Below are 22862 nucleotides of genomic sequence, written 5' to 3'. Positions count from 1 at the left end.
CGTTTGTTTCAGCAGTGGTGGACGCGCATCTACCATCACCAAGGAAAGTAAGAGGAGGGCACCGACAGGAAGTCCCGTCCCATCAGCTGCAGTTCCCTGCTTTTGATGTTAACAGGCAGCCTTGTCCGGTGGAGGCAACTCATCCGGAGGAGGGCGCGTATCTTCCTCAATCTCGTCGGCCCGTGCTCCTGTGCCGTGGGTCTGTCCAGTGTCCATAGGACTTGCGTCGTGGTGAGTGAGATCTGGAGTTGTCGGCGTGGAGACAAGCGTCTCAACCGGCGCACCGATCGTTACATTGTGCGTGGCGACCTCCATAGTGGTCCCGTCCTGCGAAACGTCTTGTTCATCGTGAAAGTTGTCCGCCGACCTCTGCGTGGAAATGTCGGCTGGTTGGGTGTCGTCTTCGTCGTCGCGGGTGGCGACGCTTTGAGAGCCCGTGGGTGAACGGCGACGGCGTTTGCGCCTACGTGGCGAGCGTTGTTTGCGCACGTGTTCCTCAGTGTCGGACGACGGCAAGGAAGAGCGTCGACCTGGTTCGAAGGCGTCGGTGGGTACAATGAAATTGTCAAACAGATGTTGTGAAGAAGTGCTGTTCTCCTCAGCGTCCGGTGCGGGAGCCTGTTCGGCGGCAAGGTCGTCAAGTGGGACGTCCGCACCGTCCATAGGTGACTGGGACGGTGGGACGTGCCGATCGGAAGGACCGAGCAACGGACTGGACGAAACTGTAGACGTGGCAAGAGCCGCAGCGTAAGTGACCGGTAGGGCGGTCATCGTGGGCGTGACGGACGCTTCCGACAACGGGAGCTGCGCGACACGTCGTTGAATGCATTCAGACCGTAGGTGACCTTCTTTCCCGGAACCGGGACAGGTTCGAGGTTGACCGTCGTACACTATAATGGCACGGCAGCCTCCGATACGTAGATAGGAAGGCACGTGTTTCTGCAACTCGATGCGGACCTGTCTAACACCGTTTAAAACGGGATAGGTTTGAAATTGTACCCATCGTTCGGCAACATGTTCCAGAACGTTGCCATAGGGACGGAGCGCCTCGATGACGACGTCTGCAGGTAGTTCGAACGGCAGTTTGAAGATCCTTATCGTCCGTGTGCCGAGACCTGCGTGATCGACGGTAACGGGTCCGACGTTGCCGTCGGAATGACAGAAGCGCAGTCCACGTTTTGCCTCTCGAAGCACCTTGTCGCACGCCGCATCGTTGATCATTTTGAAGTAGACGGTACTGCTAACTATCGACAAGTGGATAACCAATTAGATCCGTTGGCGGTATTTTAACTTCATCGCGAATAAATCGTTGTACCTCCAGGACCTTGGGTCGGGCGAAGTCGGAACAAAAGTAGAAACGTAATGTTTTCTTCCGAAAATTGTGCGCCATGATGGTCTAGAGGGGAAAACGGCACTTACAGCGGCCGAAGTAAACACAAACACACCGTGCGCGGTTCGCCCGCAGCGCTCTGGCGCGTGACCGCCTCGCAGCGCTGCCGGCGGCAGACTGCCCACTCAGCTACCGGGTGCGGACGGTTGATGGAGTGTACCAATGTTAGCTGACTTCTGCTGCACAGTTCTGAGTGACATGCCAAATGCTGCGCACAAACTCAAGACCACAGCAAATAAATTCAAACGAAAAGTATCCCAGCTTAAGGAAATTTCTACCGTGTCTGTGGATTTTATCTTTTAATAGATGTGTGTGATGTAACTCAGTCTTACGATTTGCTTAGCTAATGCCGTGTTCAATGGTACCACATGTAACAACAACTGTTATAGTGAAATAGTACTGAGGGAAGCTACATGTAAAAAGCAGTGAGTGATAGAAATGGGTTCCACATTTTGTATCATCGTGCTTCTCTAGTCTTAGAGCAGACTTTGGATAGGAAGATATTTGAAAATTTGTACAATCTGTTTCTGAGAGCCATAAAACATATAAGGGAATAGCTACTGCAGTGCATATGCAGTCAGTTCCACAAGAGAGTGTAAGCCGTAATTATAAATGTAACGAAGCGACATCTCTGGTAGTGGGGACAAATCTATAATCAATGCGCTTTTGCACAGTGTACAGACAAACAATGTGAGAGTTGACTGTTTTGTTTTGTCAGGTGCAGTTTAAAATGGGAGCAAAATATCCGAAGCGTCACGAGGCAGTGTTCCATGTAGATCATCCAAATGAACCAAAGCTTTCATATCGAGCTGCTGCTAAAATTTCTTAGAAAGTCAAATACAATCTTTGTGAATTGGGTCAAACGATATTTAGAGGTTGGAAACGTGGATGGTTTACCGGAGACAGGGCTAAGGTCCCAAGCTACATTCGAAATTGGCGGCTGTTGGATTAACTATTAGGTAATTGTGCAATTGGTAATAACATGTATTTTCAAGTAAACTTTTACTTATAATTGTGTGTTTTATTTCATACAAATAACGTGGTACATTTTCTTGTGGAACTGTCTGTGCATTATCTATGGCAACTGTTATACAGCATTCTTTATATGTAATTAACTTCACTTAGCGTTCTCAGGTGCGTGTAATAAATTATTAGCCAGTCGTCACTTATTCGTAGAATCCACAAGATAAAAAGATACGGTCACCATTAAACCGGTTCCTTTTTGTATGTCTGGACTGCCTGTAGACTATTCTTGGCTTTACAGAATGAATTTCCGCTCCGGAGAGGCAGGAGCCCCGCGACTCTAGAAACTGATCCGTACACATATTTACATCTACATCTACATCTACATACATACTCCGCAATCCACCATACGGTGAGTGGAGGAGATATCTCGTACCACAACTAGCATTTTCCCTTCCTGTTCCACTCCCAAGAGAACGAGGGAAAAATGACTGCCTATATACCTCTGTACGAGCCCTAATCTCTCTTATATTATCTTTGTGGTCTTCTCACGAAATATAAGTTGGCGGCAGTAAAATTGTAATGCAGTCAGCCTCAGACGCTGATTCTCCAAATTCCTTAGTAGCGATTCACGAAAAGAACGCCTCCTCTCCTCTAGAGACTCCCGCCCAAGTTCCTGAAGCATTTCCGTAACACTTGCGTGATGATCAAACCTACCAGTAACAAACATAGCAGCCCGCCTCTGAATTGCTTCTATGTCCTCATTCAATCCGACCTGATAGGGATCCCAAACGGTCGAGCGGTACTCTAGAATTGGTCGTATTAGTGTTTAATAAGCGGTCTCCTTTACAGATGAACCACATCTTCCCTGAATTCTGCCCATGAACCGAAGACGACTATCTGCCTTCGCCACAACTGCCATTACATGCTTGTCTCACTTCATATGGCTCTGCAATGTTACGTCCAAATATTTAATCGACGTGACTGTGTCAAGCGCTACACTACTAATGTAGTATTCAAACATTACGAGATTCTTTCTCCTATTCATCTGCATTGATTTACATTTATCTATATTTAGAGTTAGCTGCCATTCTTTACACCACTCACACATCCTGTCCAAGTCAGCTTGTATCCTCCTACAGTCACTCAAAGACGACATCTTCCCGTGCACCACAGTATAATCAGCAAACAGCCGCACATTGCTATCCACCCTATCCAAAAGATCATTTATGTAGATAGAAAACAGCAGCGGACATACCACATTTCCCTGGGGCACTCCAGATGATACCCTCACTTCCAATGAACACTCACCATCGAGGACAATGTACTGGGTTCTATTACTTAAACATTCTTCGAGCCACTCACATGTTTGGGAACCAATCCCATATGCTCGTATCTTAGTGAGGAGTCTGCAGTGGGGCACCGAGTCATACGCTTTCCGGAAGTCAAGGAACTTCGCACCCTTCTGATACCCTTCATCCATGGTTCGCAAGATATCATGTGAAAAAAGGGCGAGTTGCATTTCGCAGTAGCGATGCTTTCTAAAACCGTGCTGATGTATGGACAGCAACTTCCCTGTCTCAAGGAAATTCATTATATTCGAACTGAGAATATGTTCGAGAATCCTTCAACGATCTGATGTTAAGGACAGTGGCCTGTAATTTTGAGGATCCGTTCTTCTACCCTTCCTATATACAGGCGTCACCTGCGCTTTTTTCCAGTTTCTCGGGACTTTACGTTGGACAAGAAATTCGCGATAAATGCAATCTAAGTAAGGAATCAATGCAGTAGAGTACTCTCTGTAAAACCGAATTGGAGTCCCATCAGGAGCTGGCGATTTATTTATTTTCAACCCATTCAGCTGCTTCACAATCCCAGGGATGTCTATCACTGTGTCCTCCATACGGGAATCTGTACGAGATTTAAACCGCGGCATGTTTCTACGATCCTCCTGCATGAAATATTTCTTAAATGCTAAATTTAATATTTCAGCTTTCGTTTTGCTGTCTTCCGTTGCCAGGTCAGACTGATCAGTGACAGGATGGAAGCGTTCGACCCGGTTACCGATTTTACGTAAGACCAGTATTTCCTTGGGTTTTCAGTAAGATCTTTTGCTAAGGTATGACGGTGGTGGTGGTTGTATCATTGGCGCATCGCTCTTTTTACTGCAGCACGAATCCCTACTAACATCTGCCTGTCCTCATTCTCCCGATCTTTCTTGAACCGCGAGTGCAACTGTCTTTGCTTCCTGAGCATTCTCCGAATTGCGCTGTTAAATGACGGTGAGCCTTTTCCGGCCGTAACCCTCTTTTTCGACATATATTTGTCCAGTGAGTGATTTACAATGTGCATCCCACATATTTAGTCTGCCAGGAAGTTTCAGGCTTGACATTACTAAACTGATGTCTTTAATATCACACATTAGAAGAGCGTCGTTGGTGAATATGGTACAGACTTGTGAATGAAGTACCTGAGGACGTTGTGGGCGGTGGTTCTGGTGCTGCAGTTGCTTCTGACGTGCGGTTCGGACATCCCGCTTGTGCTGGCGGTGATATCTCTGCAGGCGCATTAGGTAACAGCAGTTGACTCAGTAATGCTGGCGGATTTATTATTGGACTGGCTCCAATCAATGGTCTCAGATTTGGGAGAACACCTGGAGGTATAAATAAATGTTAATGAGGCAAATGAAAGTACATAGAAAAGTTAGAGTTACGGTTTCAATACACTTAGCGCATACGGTGCCGCAAAGTTCATAAATATTTGGAGAAAGCCATAATTAAAAACAATCAAGAAAACTGCTCACGGAAGAACCTCACTCTCAGTACCTACCTACATGGGGTATGATAAAATTATTAGAAAGTGTCGTCATTAGGAGGCAGTAGCTCTTGGTGGTTCTTAAACATCACTTTCTTCCATCAAATTTACAAAATTAACTTTTTAGAGTTGACCTGTTTTAAATGGGCTCACATTCATCATTTAGTTATAAATTATACTGTCCTGCAAAACCTAAGGAAAAAAGTAATTTTCGCGTGATGTGTCATTGCGAAGTAACATACCTCATTGAGACTTGAACATAGAAAGAACTGTCACCGCAGAATAGAGAAGCTAGCTCAAAGAAAATACGTGGTGAGACGAAACACAAATGACACTTTTATTCAAAGGCAACAATTATAATGAAGTGCCTAGGGTTTATGAGGGTTCTCTGCGCTTTACGAAATGCAGCTTTCTCCCATCCTGGCCACACCGTTGGTAAGGGGTTCTTATGATAGAATTTTCCTATCCTCCACGGCATGGTTGACAGCTGTTGGATATTCTTTAATAAAAATTAAAAAGCAATCTTAATTGGGTAAACCCATTTATTTAAAACTGGCTATGCGTTTCTATACGTTAAGAAAATTTTAAGATCATATTCTGCAGTAAGAGTATATTTAGAGACATAGCAGGATCACTGTAGGAAGTCAAAACCAGAACTGCAACTCTCTGGTGACTTACCCAAAGGTGAAACGCAGCATGAAAGTAAGTACGAGGCATGTATGTCAACTGCTGGATAGCATGAGGCAGCTACGGGTGAAGAAGAGGCAGCTCGCCCCCCCCTTCCCCACTTCCCGCCCCCCCCTCTACACCGCTCCACCATTTTCCACACGATGTAGACAGCAGCCAATCAGGTACAAGGTGAAGAGAAGCATCACAAAAGATCTACACCTATGCGATTGTGGAACAAAAGTATAATTACTAGACCAATTACAATGGAGTGTACTGCAGTATAAAGCAGTTTACCGACGTCTAAACAAGAACTGCAAGTCTAAAAATACACTACTGACCATTAAAATTGCTACACCAAGAAGAAATACAGATGATAAAAGGGTATTCATTGGACAAATATATTATACTAGAGCTGACATGTGATTACATTTTCATGCAGTTTTGGTGCATAGATCCTGAGAAATCAGTACCCAGAACAACCAACTCTGGCTGTAATAACGGCCTTGATACGCCTGGTCATTAAGTCAAACAGAGCTTGGGTGGTGTGTACAGGTACAGTTGCCCATGAAGCTTCAACACGATATCACAGTTCATGAAGAGTAGTGACTGGCGTATTGTGACAAGCTAGTTGCTTGGCCACCACTGACCAGACGTTTTCACTTGGAGAGAGATCTGGAGAATGTGCTGGCCAGGGCAGCAGTCGAACATTTTCTGCATCCAGAAAGGCCCGTACAGGACCTGCAACATGCGGTCGTGCTTTATCCTGCTGAAATGTAGGGATCGCAGGGATCAAATGTAGGGTGGAGCCATGTGTCGTTACTCATCTGAAAGTGCCGTCAATGCGAACAAGAGGTGACCGAGAACTGTAACCAGTGTCACCCCGTACCATCACGCCGGGTGATACGCCAGTATGGCGATGACGAATACACACTTCAATGTGCGTTCAGCGCGATGTCGCCAAACACGGATGCGACGACCATGATGCTGTAAACAGAACCTGGATTCATCCGAAAAAATGACGTTTTGCCATTCGTGCACCCTGGTTCGTCATTGAGTAGACCATCGGAGGTGCTCCTGTCTGTGATGCAGCGTCAAGGGTAACCGCAGCCACGGTCTCCGAGCTGATAGTCCATGCTGCTGCAAACGTTGTCGAACTGTTCGTGCAGATGGTTGTTGTCTTGCAAACGTCCCCTTCTGTTGACTCAGGGATCGAGACGTGATTGCACAATCCGTTAGCGCCATGCGGATAAGATGCCTGTCATCCTGACTGCTGGTGTTATGAGGCAGTTGATATCGAGTACGGCGTTCCATATTACCCTCCTGAACACCGATTCCCTATGCTGCTAACAGTCATTGGATCTCGACCAACGCGAGCAGAAATGTCGCGATACGATAAACCGCAATCGCAATAGGCTATAATCCGACCTTTATCAAAGTCGGGAACGTGATGGTACGCGTTTCGCCTCCTTGCACGAGGCATCACAACAACGTTTCACCAGGCAACGCCTCTCAACTGCTGTTTGGTTATGAGAAATCGGTTGGAAACTTTCCTCATGTCAGCACGTTGTAGGTGTCGCCACCGGCGCCAACCTTGTTTGAATGCTCTGAAAAGCTAATCATTTGCATATCAGAGCATCTTCTTCCTGTCGGTTAAATTTCGCGTCTGTAGCACGTCATCTTCGCTGTGTGGCAGTTGTAATGTCCAGTAGTGTATTAACAGTAATTAACTGGTGACATACCCAAAGATAGCAGACGAAGACGGTGACACGGAGCAGGAATTGTATACACGACGCATGGATGTCAACTGCTGGATAGCGTGAGATAGCTACGGGTTAAGAAGTAGAGGGAGTTCCGCAACTCCCTCCCCCGTGCCACAATCTTCCACATGTTGGAGACAGTAAGACAGTAGCCAGTCAGGTACAATGTGAAGAGAAGCATGACAAAAGATTGTAGAACAAAAATATAACTGCTAGTAAAATTACAATAGAATGTACTGCAGTATAAAGGAGTTTGCTGAAAAGGTTATGACTGACATTATTTAAAGTGAACCAATGGCAACAGATTGTACCATCAATAGCTCCCCTCCATAGGTCCTTGATGTTGTTACATGTGTTGTGAGACCACCAAAGATACACGAGGAGACGCTGACTTTAGATAAGGCGACGGCTTGTAGAGCATTGACTAAGAGCTGCATTTCGTTGACACAGAATGATAGGTATTGAGTGCCCATGTTGTGCCGGTTATCGACAAACCTTCTCGACTATGTTTCCTGGTCTTCTGACTCAATAACATCAAGTTCCCATAGACAGCAGCTAGTGTTTGTGGAACCTGTTGCCATTATTTAGCTGTTTATATTGTTATTCATAACGTTTTTGATGAGCTACTTTATACAGCAGTAAATTCCATTGTAATTATACTAAGCTTTATACGTCTTGCACTCATATTCCATACTGCAAAGAGGTATGTGCTGCTCTTTTGTCACGCTACACTTCACGTTGCACCTGATTGGCTACTGCTGACGTCAGACGGTAGACGGAGCCGGAGCCTCCTCTGGTTAGCCCTGCTTAGCCCGTAGCTTCTTCACGTTGTCCAGAAGCTAACATCCATGTTTCACACATACGATTCCTGCTCCTTGTCAACGTCTCAGCCTGCTCGATTTTGGTATATCAACAATTAATTATTGCCGTTCATTTAGTCTTAAATTCAGTTCGCGTTTGGACATCCCTGTAAGTCCCTAAATTTACTCTCATTGCAGTACACGGCCCGATGTTGTTCTGAAATAGATTGGAAGAGGTCACCATTTGTAAACAAATATATTTTCAAGATGAAGACTGTTTTTTTCAAAATTTTTTAAGTTGGCATTGGCCGCGTATCTATTTTCCAAATTTTATAAGTAGAAATGAAAGCAAAAATTAACTGTGTTTGCACTGAAGTATTGAAAAAATGTCAATCCTATGTATCCGCGAAAATACATTTGAAATTATGAAACAGTCGTACAAAGAAATATGTATATCGTATAAACGTGTTACTGTCTTTAGTCCAGTTTTGTAATCGTCTCTATAGTAGCGTCTCTTCATAGCTCTATCGATGGCTATCGCTTTCGCCGACAGCCGTTTGCGCTTTGCAGCTGAAAATAGTCAAAAACACTGTCAGGTTTCCGAGATTTCCTTAAGTTGATTCGACTGTACGAGTGTCTTACCACTGAAGAACAAGTACATTAAAGACTTCATGCATAACATGGCGTTTATCACGCGTCTCAGTGCTTATAACGTCATATATCCCGATCTACGTATCATACGATAGAATTTTGTACTTACGTTCAGTGCCATACGTAAATACTGTCAGCAAAATTTGTGACGAATAGAGATAACAGAAAAGAAGTAATACATTTAAACGTCACCCACAATGCTGCAGTCCTTCAAACAGCTCCGTGTTTATAAGATCTTGTTTCTCGAACTATGAAAGATAGAGGATTCGTATCCTCACAGCCATTATTGTCTGACAGTAAGGGATAAGTGCGACCAGTCTGGTTGAAATCGATCCTGGGATTCAGGAGGAGATGTGGAAAATACATACACAAATACATATATCTATCGGTTTTTATAATATGTATGGATTAAAGGCCATCCGGCAGCTGTCAGTGGAGCTTATGGGGGAGTAGAAAGGTCTGTCACAAGAATTTTTTAAACTCGAGGCCAGTATTGATGCACATTTCAGACAGAACACGTATTGTCGACCCTACTGATCATATACACTTTTAACAACCGTTTCTTGGCAGCTGCATTGTCAAGGACACCGTTAAAAACCGCCGTGAGTTCAGGGTAATTATTGCCTTTGAATAGAAGTGTGGTTTTTGTTCGTCTCATTCCATATTTATTTCTGTTACTTTCAGTACTATAGTGTTGTAATTCTCTCTGGGTGTGGTCCCAGATTAACTGAGCTATGTTACTTGGTAGTGACACACATGAAAAATTAACAGCGTTCTTAAGTTTTTCACACCATCGTATATAATACTCCAAGTAGGAGCCGTACTGTGTGGGTTCTTGTTTCCAATTAACTTCCTCTTTCCTCGCTGTATGTTTATAGAGTTCATGTGAATGTACGTGATTTATATACTATGTTTGACGCACTTTCCAATTAAATACCAACAAACAACAGATAGCTACTATGTGTGTTGCGATTTCTAACAGAAATTTAAAACTCTCTTACAGATTGCAATTGAGTGCCAGACTGAGACTCGAATATGGAGTGTTATCTTCCTCGGAGAGTGGCTCATTCGCCTGAACTACGCAGCTAAGCCACTTGGAAAACCTAAAGGCAACTGTTTACAAAGCGGGGAAGGTTGTCATTTAATGCCCTGTTGATAACGATGTGTCGTTTCCGTTGAAACCGTTTAACAAGTAGAGCTAGGCAATTTTTGGAAACTACGAGAATCCTAATTCTAGACGATCGGACTGGCATTTGAAGGGCCGTTATGCCAAACGCGAACCCAGATGTTTCACCACTATGCCAAATCGGTTGCACGTAGGCGTACCTTCCTCTTGGTTTGTGCATTGCTGAGAACCTTGAAGTATGCAAACGGAAGACCTGGCCAGAGGAAGGGGTGATTAAACTATAAGACTTAAGTTAATCAGTATGAGAACTTTCTCACTCCTCAGTGCTACCTCCTACAAATTAACCAGAAGAATCTGCAAATGAATGTGCTAGAAACCCATTAGAATCATGCATTGCATGGGACATCAGTATTGCAAACAAAGGCTTATAAAAATAATTAACAGTTTAGGATCTAGAAAGTGCATTCCTTTCAGCAAAACGCAGTTATATTTTGACAACAATAATAAACAAACGCTATACAGAAGAATTTTTCCATATTTTCTGAAAAACGGTTAGTACTGTTACATTAACACGAAAAGGTAATACAGATGCACAAGTGCAACATATGACTGCCTCTTACGAATGCAGCTACAAGTCTTAGTTTGGTTTTTATTTAATTTTAACGCTTATTTTCTAGGCGGTTTTCCACATACCCCTAGGTGAGTATCTGGTTGGTCTCCACGTCCTGCCTCAGTTACACGACACGCAGACATTTGAAAACGTTCGCAGTATTTCATGGCTTACCCTAGACGCAGACAGTTGGGGTACAGTAGTTTCATCTCTGGGGTTCGGGCCGATGTCAGAAGGGGCATCTGACCACCCTCTGCCACTAACATCTCCAAATTCCGTAGTCACATGGGCGAACCCCCGTTGGAGTGGGGTAAAATTATGATGATTTAATCTCGACGTTTAGGTGATCAATATTAGGCCACCGAGGATTGTCTACAGAAATAGCCTCGGTGACGTAGAGGTCATGCTCACAGAATCGAGGAAATAGAGATTGCAGATCTTTTCTTTCCAAATACATTGCAACGAAAATAAAACTAACTGAATGCAAAATGTTCGATGTAGTTGACAGACTGGACCGAAGGAAGCGGAAATATCCATAGGGATTCGAAGAGAGAACGTCCAGCTCTACAGAATACGATAGAAGAACACAGAGACACCGTAACAGAAGTTTGGACGTCGTGCAGGAAACTACGTTTATGAACATACATAATTAAGGAAACTTTATTACTTCACCGTACGTCATTAGCCTTTGACATCAGTAGGGATATTAACACGGCAAACGTAGCATTCCTCAGGAAAAGACAAACTTTAAGGACACGTTAATTACGTTGAAACTTCCACGAAAGAAATGCGATATACGAATACGAAATGAAAACTTGAAACTTAACCAAAAAATAAAGGAAACCTCCTAGGAATATGATGACCTAGGTTATAAAAACACTAAATTCCTAATTAATGAGACCCCCACTATTCATGTGAACAATGTCAGTTACCAATTTCAGATCTATATGATGTCCTTTACCGAGTATACTTAAAAAGGAAAAGGAAAACAAAAAATGTACAGAAAGGTCGTGACTTATAGGATGCGAATACAACTGAAATTTGATGGGTTTTATGAAAGCCATTATCTTATCCGCTCCTAAAATGTGTCAAGACAGCAAGCATGAAGACACATCTGAACATAAAATCACATGTTACCAGTCGGCTGAAATATGGAACTGCAGTGAAGGCATTATTGCATAAATGAACAACATGGTAAATACTGGAGTAAAACACAGGCTTCAGCTAAAGTTCCAGTTTAAGAACGCTATAGAAAGAGGTCCACTGCTGAGAATGACGTAACATTTGAACAGCACATTTCTACGCAGGGAGAAACGTCTTGGCATAAAGATTAAAGAAAATTTCACCAATAGATGGCGCTTTAAATGTCAGTATATGGCCTCCAACAGATGTGCGTCATACGGCTATTCCTAAGTTTGTGTTCAGGATCCTCAGCACGTTGTCTCATTCAGGGACCGCGCGCTACTCGTAAAACTGTCATACAAGAACGCTGACTGCTGGTCATTCCTGCAGAAGTCCGGGCACCCAAGGGTATGAAGAAAGCCATTGATCACATGTTTGCTTAAGATCTGAAGGAAATGATTACAAAATTCTAAAAGACAGGTTCTTTTGAAGTGAAACGTGGCACAGGAGAAAAGCATTTGATCGGATGCCTGTTGAAGAGGTAGTGACAGCATTGCAGGAGGGGTCGAGCTAACGTACACGCGTGCAGTGCACGGGAAATTGCCCGAATGTAGGACACGGCTGTGAGCACGGTGCATAATATACTACGAAACATCCTGAATTCCTATCCATACAAAATCAGCCATTAGCTGTTTAGTTCCAATTCAGGTGTGATATCTGCTATGGTTGTTTTGCTTCTTACACGATTGTTGTACAGGCACTGTAACCACATGATCACAATGCATCTTATTGTTGACACTCGTAAATAGTACTACAGATATAACGTTCTGGACAATGGCACTAAATACCTGACGACTATTAAGAATTACATTTCTTTTCTGCAACTCGTTGCTGATTATTTCGATATAAAATCGCCATGTTCAGGAGTTGATATTTTGTGACCTGCCTGCACGGCAAACGTCGGCACTACACTTTCTTGCTTTAATGAAAGATGACAATGAAACCGCATGGGACATTCTGTGGCCAGACGAAGCAGATTTCAGTCTCCAAGTACATGTCAATATGTAGAAAATGGTTCAAATGGCTCTGAGCACTGTGAGACTTAACATCTGACGTCATCAGTCCCCTAGAACTTAGAACTACTTAAACCCAACCTACCTAAGGACATCACAGACAACCATGCCCGAGGCAGGATTCTAACCTGCCACCGAAGCGATCATGCAGTTCCAGACTGTAGCGCCTCGAACAAATCTGCCACTCCGGCCGGCAATTTTAAATCTGACGTTCGCAGTGACATCTCTTGTAGTGGTCTCAAATCCGTAACCAATGCTCTTTTGCACAGTGTAAATATAAAGAGAGCGAGTGCTGAAGCTCTTGTGTTGTTGGTTGCAGTTTAAAATGAGTGCGAAATATCTGATGCGCAGTGTTCCATGTAAATCTTCCAAGGTGACCAAAGTTTTCTAATGGAACTGCTGCTAAAATTCTTAGAAAGTCGAGGACATATTTAGAGGTTAAAACGCGGATAATTTCCCTAACCCCCGCCCTCTGCCGCGCCTTCACCATTGTGTCTCTCCTACCGTCTGTCTCGACACCCTTCGTCTCCTTTCCCAAGGTGACTTCCGTCGACTCCCCCACCCAGATGATGCCGTCTCTCCCTCCATTTATCCCTCCTATCAACTCTGATCCTTACCTCCCCCTTCCTTCCTCTGTCCTTTTCGTGAGCTCCCTCACCCACCTCCTGTTTTTTTTTCAGGCTATCCTCTCTTTGCCTCCCTTCTCTCCCCCGAGTCCTTTTGCATTTCCCTCCTCTACCTTTCACCATTCCCTCTTGCATCTGCCCTGCCCCACCCCTTCGTTTTTCATTTCCACCCCCTTCTCCCCTCATCTGTCCAGACCTCCCCCCCTCCCCAGCCTGCCCTTGGCTGTTGTCTGTCATCTTCATGCCGACTTTTTAGTGCAGTGTTTCCAGTGAGTGTTAAGTGTTGTGCGACTTTTCCGAAGTGTTGTGAACGGAAATCATACTGTCGCTGGGTGTGATTTTATATCTCTTGTGAACAGAAACTAGACTGTCTCCGTGTTTTTTAATTGTCTGTCTACTATTTTACCTGTCTGCTTCCTGTGTATTTTATTACCATCGCCAACCGTTTGTTTTATATTTTAACTTTCCGCAATTTTTACAATTCTAGTCACCGTTTTATCGCCTGCTTTTATTGTTTCGTCTTCTTATATTTTCAAAATTCTGTAGGCTTCAGAGCAGCATACTAAGCTGCTCCCAGGCAGGGGGGGATCGGAAGAGGGCTAAGGTGCCAACCGAAAATGGCGGCTATTGGATCAACTGTTAGGTGATTGTGGAATTAGGAATAACATGTACTTTCATGTAACGATATATTTATAATAGTGTCTTTTATTTCATATAGATATCATCATATAGTTTGTTGTGGAACTGACTGTATGAGCATTACCACATCAATAAAACTTTTCCTTCCTCCAAGAATATTTCAAATGGCTCTGAGGACTATGTGACCATAGCAGCCGTGTGGTTCCGGAACCTCTGGGTCACAACAGCCGGCATATATATGGGTACCATGTCTGAGAGGGATATATTCCTTTTCGTTAAAAGTATCTGACTGAAAATGTGGCATCAGCTGCTTCTTTTTGCCTTTCTGAGCTGCTTTAAAAATTTACAAAAAGCCTTCATATGCACTCTTTCTACCCTTCAACTCACCTCTCACTCCCACAAGCTCCGCTAACTGTTACCCGCCCACAATAACTGGGTCAATGGTGTAAGTCTCTCATACCCACCCACTGTGACTTTCCCATCCTCACTCACTCATTCACCTGATCTCACTGTCATTATATCTTATAACCCTCTCTCACACCTCATGGCCACAGTCTTCTTCGTACTGTCCTACTACTATTGTCTCCTCTCGCTGTTACTGCCTCCCTCTTGCTCTGTCTCATTTAGACCTTCTCACAGCTGGTGTCTTCTCAGTGTCACTATCTCCCTCTTCCTCGCTGTTACCGGCATAGAATCGGTCTCTCATTATCACAGGCTCTCACCCAGTTCCACTGTCTCGTTCTCTTTATTCCTCTCCAAATGGCACTACTTTCTTCAGCCTTTTCTTAACACCGCTCTGTCACTGTCAACTCTGTTCTTTTGTCTACTTCTACTGCCACCCCCCCTCCCCAATCCTTTCTGTTTTGCTGCCTTTGTCTTCTTTGCTCTTTCTATACGGCAGCCTTTTTGTAGCATCTGCCATTTTTTATAACTCTTCCGTCACTTTCCTACTGCCACTGCCTCTTTCTCTCTCGGCATTAATATGTGCGAATACGTTGGCATGACAAAGCTTTGGGAAAATTATTGAAGGTGTTGAGGCACTTCGAATGATGCATCTTATGCTCCACTTTTCAGTCAGAGTCTTTTAATAAACAGAAGCATATTCGCTGTTTCTATGTTTCTATAGGAACGTTTTTTCCTCCGGTTTCCTTCCTGTCCCCTGCTACAGCGAGGTATGTCACTCATACGAAAAGATCTTCATTAATCAGAAAAATTTTGGTACTTTGTGTATGTGAAATTTAAATAACGTAAAACTATATAATTTTACATCTGAGATCAGGTTTCCTGTCCACAAAACGTTTTCGTGTCCTTGAGTAGGGCAACAAGTTGGGATTCCCAAAACCGCTATTGGTGATAATGGAAAATCTTTGCATCACATTCCTCCGTGCTACATCACCTCACAAACAACGTTTACCATTGTAAGAGAAGGTATAGATACGTATGCAACAGCATTCGCTACTAGTGTGTTACAAAACGCCGGACACATTTGCGCGTGTAAGTAGGGTAATTGTCAACCTCTGTAACTCGGGAACGTATAGGAACAGGAAGAAATTTTTCAACCTTCTTTGTGATTGTGATGTTGGAAATATATGATAAAAATTACAGCCTTTTTCTGTGCATTGTCCTCTTAGAATCAGCACTCGATTTTGGACTCAAAAATCCTCTTTTTTGGGTGTTTCTCGACAATGGATAACGATTTTTGAAAGCAAGAAGACGGTGCTTCTATAGAAATGCACAGAGAATGGTTAAATTTTGAGCAGTTTTCCACTGTTATTTATTGTGTAGATTTCGCCTGAACCAGATTTTCAGTGCGTTCTTTACGTTTAGAAGCATGGTAACTTTGAACCCCTGTAACTAGAAAACGGATACAGATATCAAGGAAACCTTCAAGGTTGTTCGAGATGGGGATATTAGGTACATATCGTGAAAAATTAGCCATTGGGAATTCATAACGGTGTTGGAATCCAAGGCTCGGTTTTGGTAACCAAAAAATAGGTTTCTCAGAAATCGCCCATGAACTAAATGGTGCCTTGATAAGCTCATTAAAGCTCACTGTGCACCACATGTAATGGAAAGAGACCAATCGACTTACACCATTTGCATACGCTGGAAGAAGGGTGCAATAATTTAGCTTTACTCCTGTACTGTAGGATAGTTACGGTAGAACGCACATTCTGTTATGTATACAAAGGATCTATAGCCCAAGGGTTACCAGAATACTTCAACCCATTATTATATAACCAACAGAACCCGGCATATGAGCCCAGGGAAAACATTTATATGCGTAGCGTTTGGGAACGTATTAGGTAGCTTAGGCTGTCACATGCGTGCCAATACGTTTTTTCATGGCGCCATTAACGAGAAAGTAAGAAGTTACTGATATGGTTTGAAGAAAATCTCTTTCTTGCAGTGTTTGGTGCAGATTTGTTTCTTTCATTCCAGCCAGTGTCCCCAATAAATTGTCGCCAGACTACCTATTTCCGTGCATTATAGCCGATTTCATGATCAGATCAAAACAGCAGAAGCTGTATATTTTTCTGATATAATATAGACACAGTGACGTCATCAAAACATGTAAACGAAATTAATTAACTTTTCATCTTCGGTGATTAAAATTTGGTTTAAGCAGATTAGGATAATGTAAGGTTCGCGCCCAATTAATCACATCTGAAGATGCTCATTATGGACCGAAATCGACAGCATATAGAGTTCAACGACTGGCATTAAAGAAACGAATTCAATACTTCCTGGATCACTTTAAGCCCTTGGTACGATGCTAACCATTCCAAGATACTACTATACCTCTACTCAGTCGTGAGTAAAGCTTTTACAATAATTCATAGTGTCATCGTAAGCAGTATTTTAGTATTTACCTGTGCCGTTCTTATTTAACTTGCTGTCGTCGATCCCCTGAAACAGAAAACCACACCTGTCAGATTATACTTGTTTCATGAAGTCCAATAGAAATTTAATTGTTAGGAAAACTGTCATATGCTTAAACAATCATTGCACAGATACATATTATGTAGTTTGCGGTGTTCTTGTCGTTATTAAAAAGAAATAAAAACGTAGGAGACTATAAAAATTTGGTGTTAATTACGACATATTAGCACATGATAGTTGAATGGGTACAGTAGAAAAACGTAGGGTTCTTCGAAAATTGCGAAATTAATATTGCGTATACTTGACATCTGTCTTTTCTTCATTGATTTTGATGAGAATTTTTTGTCATAAACAAGAGGTATAACGTCAAAACTGGGTGAACTCAGTTGTTCAGGATTATAAACGTATAACTCTCTTTATTAATATCAAACTGTAAACAAAATCATGCTTACAACTCGCATCATGAAACTTGAAACATGAGAAGAAACTCTTAATCACAACACTGAACAGTGAACAAATATACTGTACACCGATAAAGTTTAAGCTTTATTTTGATTAGACTTTAAATTAAGTATGAACTGTGCGAATGATTTCAGATATATAATGGAAGGACTTGAATTGATGTGATACGACAACGCGATTCCCGGCGGGGTCAGGGATTTTTTCTGCCTCGTGATGACTGGGCGTTGTATGATGTCCTTAGGTTAGTTAGGTTTAAGTAGTTCTAAGTTCTAGGGGACTGATGGCCATAGCTGTTACGTTCCATAGTGCTCAGAGCCATTTTTGAACGACAACGCGAAATAAGGTTTATGCAAGGAACACCATACGATCTATTGTATCAGATACACGACGATCGAAATAGAAGTGCAGTACCAAATCTAAGCATGCAAAACTGTATTCTAATAACATAAAGAATGAGCACACACGCTAAACTTTGATGAAAAATGTGAGGCCGTGCTGAAATGTAATGACTTCGATATTATGTGTGAAAACTTTCTAATTTTTTTTTAAATAAAGCAAACGTTGTTAACATTCTGCGTATTTATTCTTGATGTCTACATATTTATTTCTCAACAAATTTATTAATTTTCTGCATATTTGTTCTTGATGTCTGCATATTTATTGCTCAACATAGTTAACCTGGTGATTAACACATTTCTGGCAACGAGATACCAGTTTGTTCACACCGTCACAGTGGAATGTTTGACTTTGTTGGCGCGGTCACAAAATCACATCGGCTTGGGCCGCTTCATCACTATCAAAGTAAGACCCTCAAAGCTGTTATTTGAGGACTGAAAACAAATGTTAATCGGCTGGGGCGAAGTCGGGACTGTATGGAGGATGATCGATGACAGTGAACCCAAGAAGGCGTAAGACTGTTTCAGATGTCGCAGCGCTGGTGTGTGGTATGACATTGCCATGATGAAGGAGATGGTGTTCCATGTATCCACAAACTCTTTGATTTCGAAATTAAATTAGAGAACAGTGCTTTCCCCGTATCGGAGTATTTGCCTTACACACCCGTATGTTACCCGCTACAATTCGGCGCCCTCTAGCGGCTGAGAGTCGCAAATATGTAAACATCTTTATTCTTCAAGATATAGATGTGTTATTTAAAAAGTATTAAGAGCTTTCACATAAAGAATCTGAGGCATTACTTTTCAGATCACTCTCGTACCTTTCGGCAGATAAATGAAGTAATTTCTAGATGACTGCAATTTGCAGGGAGAGTAAAGCGAGTTCTCGGAATCTGTAAGACGATATCCGTTTTTCATGAACTAAGAATCCATACGAAATGATAATATTGATAATAGGTTCAACACTCAATGCACGTGTGCAATAGTTTACTCTTCAAAATTGCTGGGATATTTACATTCTAAAATTTTAAACTGATACAGTTACGCCGATAATACTCTGATGGTCATGGAAAAAAGTAAGGGGCCAATAGACAGAAACCACTGAAAACGTCATTGTAAATGGTAATAAGGTGGTTGTCGTCCGAATGACTTCTGTGAATTTCGACTGTAGAGGCTTCAGGATTGCAAACGTCAATAGCAAGGAAAAAGAAACAAACAATCATTTGATACAAGTTTTGTGTTTAACTTGTATAGATCGGAATGGGCTTGAATGTTAATATCTGGACAAGCGTGAAGCAAGCGTCATTCAGGGTAAGGAGAGGTAATTATGAACTAATTTTATTCTAGTCTACACATACGTCTGTAGAAGGTAATAATGAGAAATACTTTTCTTCCCAGTTGTTATAAAGGTAATTTTTAAGAACATACCTCGTGGTGAAACCACGGTTTGGTTTAAACTACTCTATAAATGGACACAAACAGTTCTTGTCGCAAAAAATTTATTCCGACGGTAACCGGATTCGGTCAGTTTTTACCATCTTCATAACTTCATATCATGATTGTATAGGGCGACGGTGAATGGAGTGGGATTGTAGCACCCAAAAATGTCAACAGCTAAAGATATAGATTCTTTTGGTGGACGGGTTTGAATCACTTGTAAGAACTTTAATATGATTGAAACTGGGAAGGGATGAATATGAGAAGAGTTGTTGACAAACAGCCTCTTATATGTCGCTACAGAAGTGTGTCATCCCAAATATTTTATTTATTTTTGGTACAGTTCAAATAATAGCAGCTCAGTAATGGGCTAGTAATTTATTTAAAACAGAGTTGTTGTGACACAGAGAATTTCGGAGACATTTAGAACATCTAGCGAAGACTGTGGTCCCTAACTGTGCAGCCTAAAATCATTACGCAGTAAGAAAAGGAGAGAGAGTGAGAGTAAAAGAAAATTAAAACTGCGTTCCCAATTACGAAATCGAGATACCTATGCCGTTACGAATTCATGGTAGGAATCACGGTGTTGTAAGCACTTCAATAAAAAGGACGGTGAACCTAATTTGCTTGTTTATCTCGTACATTAAGTGTAATTTTCCCAAGCCAACTAAAGCCATCAATAGCGTTCTAAGTTTGCATAGCATATTTTCGTGATTACCAGTCATTTTAAATCACTGAAGGTGGCATAAGTCTGCAGAAGATTCAGTGACCGTTAGTTCAAATTCAAGCCGAGACGATGATTGGGTGGAGGGACAGAAACCTGTCCCCCAGGCAGTGTTGGCGCCGCTTGCACGAACGCCAACCTGCGCACCTGCGGGGAGAACTAACCCTCAGAGAAAAGACTGAGTGGCTGTCGACATGCCCGCTTCCAACTAACTTGGCAGCGGAGGATTTCCTGCTGTCGGAGGAAACACACAGTGTGCGTGGATGTGAAGTAACAGAAATGCCGAGAGGCGCCCTCTCAGCCTCGGTACGTGGCAGTTCTTTACCTTGTGGCCAGCTGACATCCGATGCCGTATTCATGGTAGATGTGCTTGTGTCCGTCTCGTTGGATACATCAGTGTACTGTTACGTTCACCTTTAGCTGAGTCGTTTGAGGCACAAAGCTCGTAGAACTTACGTCCGTATTTAAGCTGCAAATACGCGATTTGGAAAGCTATGAATTAGCTTCGCTGCATCTGCAATGCTAGAGCGGTTATTTTTGCCTCTCTGTCTCCGTCTGCGTGCTCGGAGCACGTCTTTACTCATGGCTCATTATCTTAGTTTTTAATTCTGTTCCCGGAGTTCCGTCTCTAATTTATCGCATCAGTATTCTTTTTTGGGACTGGACCTCGTATCGTTATTTCTTGAGCCTGACTCTTATTCACCTGTAGTCTCCCCCTCTTCCCTACAAAAATCAGTTAACTGTAACAGCCAATCTCAATCGCTGCAAGACGAAAATAAAATCCTGGTGACATAAATATTCATAGAGCGGGAGATTATCAAGTGAGGTAACTTGAATGTGGTGGTAGGGAATACGCTAACATGTGTAATACTCTTACGGTGCTTTCACAATCCCTTCTAAGCTAACCGAACTACATTGCGACGAAACTGAAAATTTCCAGTGAGGGTTTTAACTAAATGTCTTTAATCTTCCGTAAAGGGATATCTCGACACCAATGACTCTAGCACGGTAAAAAATATGTTGATCAGTTACCTTCATGAGATTTGTCTGCACAATTCTTTCATGATCGTCATTGTGTCATCGAGGAATTTTATCAACGTGGAGAAAAGTTGGTTATTGTCCCGAAAGACATCGTTGCTGCACGCAAAGTTAGAGTTAATAATAGACAGCTGAAGAGGTTGCCTACGTAACAGCTTCCAGAAGCGAAAAAAATTTTATTTTCAGTATTTCATATAATTGTAGACCTAGTTTTAAAAATTGAAAAAAGTCTTGATCTTCTCATTTGAGGGATAAACTTCGATTCTTTGCGGTAGGGAGCTCATATTACCCAGACTACGCTCAGGTGACAAAACACATTGGATAGCGATACGCACTTGTACAAATGGCGGTAGTATCCCGTACATAATTTATAAGGGCTAGTGCATTGGCGGAGCAGTCATTTGTACTCAGGTGATCAGAGTCCTGAAACAAAGTTTATATATAATTTTAAAAAAATTTCAAACTTCGTTTTCGCTGACAGCCCCCACAGTGTAATGGCCGAAAAAAAATATCGCCTACTAATTTCTTGCTGTTCATACAGTAAAATTCTCCCCCCCCCCCTCAACCGCCCCCATCCCCCCCACACACACACACACCATGAACCATGGACCTTGCCGTTGGTGGGGAGGCTTGCGTGCCTCAGCGATACAGATAGCCGAACCGTAGGTGCAACTATAGCGGAGGGGTATCTGTTGAGACGCCAGACAAACTTGTCGTTCCTGAAGAGGGGCAGCAGCCTTTTCAGTAGTTGCAGGTGCAGCAGTCTGGATGATTGACTCTTCTGACCTTGTAACACTAACCCAAACGGCCTTGCTGTGCTGGTACTGCGAACGGCTGAATGCAAAAGGAAACTACGGCCGTTATTTTTCCCGTGGGCATACAGCTTTACTATATGGTTAATGATGATGGCGTCCTCTTGGCTAAAATATTCCGGAAGCTTGCACAGGATAGACTGGTATGGAGACCTGCACCAAACCAGTCTCAGGACTAAAGACCACAACAACAACAACACAGTAAAACTTCAGAAACAGTAATGACCTAATTTATTAGTTCATTAATACCAGCTCTATTCACATCACATTTTGCAGAAGGCACCAATATAAACTACTGTATGCACCTGTAAAACTGTATCACTGCACGACTCACAGTTCAGGAAATACGACACCATAAAAATGAGCTTTCAAATTTGTAGGACTAAACTGATCCGGTGTTTGATAAAGACAGTACATTACGACTTCTAGCAAACTCCGAACAAAAGGTGGAAACCTTACTAAGCTTTTTCTCCCTTAGAGCTAAACAATCATTTGAAAGAGAAACAGCTTATCGGTTACTAAATGTTAGTTGATACTGCGGTGAACCTTCAGCATCAAGCATGACTATTAACTCTATTCGTCTCCCATTGTGAAGACACTTAACATACTTGCAATAATATATCAATGCTCGACACACAGATTAGAGGGAATGCAAGACTTCCAGGAAAAAATGCTAATAGTTCTAATTTTTTTATCCATTCGTGAAGTAATCAGGCATTTAAAGCTGCTCTGCATATGAGAGATGGACGCTCAAAAAAATCTAGGACTGGTCAGTGGCGTGATTGGAGGGCGCAGGAGGAGACAGGGAGTAACGGGTTAAAAGCATTAGGGGGTGGTTCACCGCGATGTATCCTGAGACAAGTTGGAACCA

The 22862-nt window shown here is 42.6% G+C and overlaps 1 protein-coding gene across 3 annotated transcripts in view; it reads right to left on the bottom strand.

Annotated features, from left to right (window-relative positions):
* Positions 1-22862, bottom strand: part of LOC126281591 (proteoglycan 4-like) — a 281963-nt gene that overhangs the window by 247491 nt on the left and 11610 nt on the right. For all 3 annotated transcript variants that reach the window (XM_049980676.1, XM_049980677.1, XM_049980678.1), the window contains exons 2-3: positions 17114-17150; positions 4824-5006 (exon numbers count right to left, since the gene is read on the bottom strand). In XM_049980676.1, the coding sequence (XP_049836633.1) occupies positions 4824-5006; positions 17114-17150 (220 nt within the window). The remainder of the gene's footprint in view (positions 1-4823; positions 5007-17113; positions 17151-22862) is intronic.

The sequence above is a fragment of the Schistocerca gregaria genome, chromosome 7 (assembly GCF_023897955.1).
Source record: "Schistocerca gregaria isolate iqSchGreg1 chromosome 7, iqSchGreg1.2, whole genome shotgun sequence".
Classification (NCBI taxonomy): domain Eukaryota; kingdom Metazoa; phylum Arthropoda; class Insecta; order Orthoptera; family Acrididae; genus Schistocerca; species Schistocerca gregaria.
Note: the sequence above shows the minus strand (reverse complement) of the source record. Positions and strands in the feature narration are given on the sequence as shown.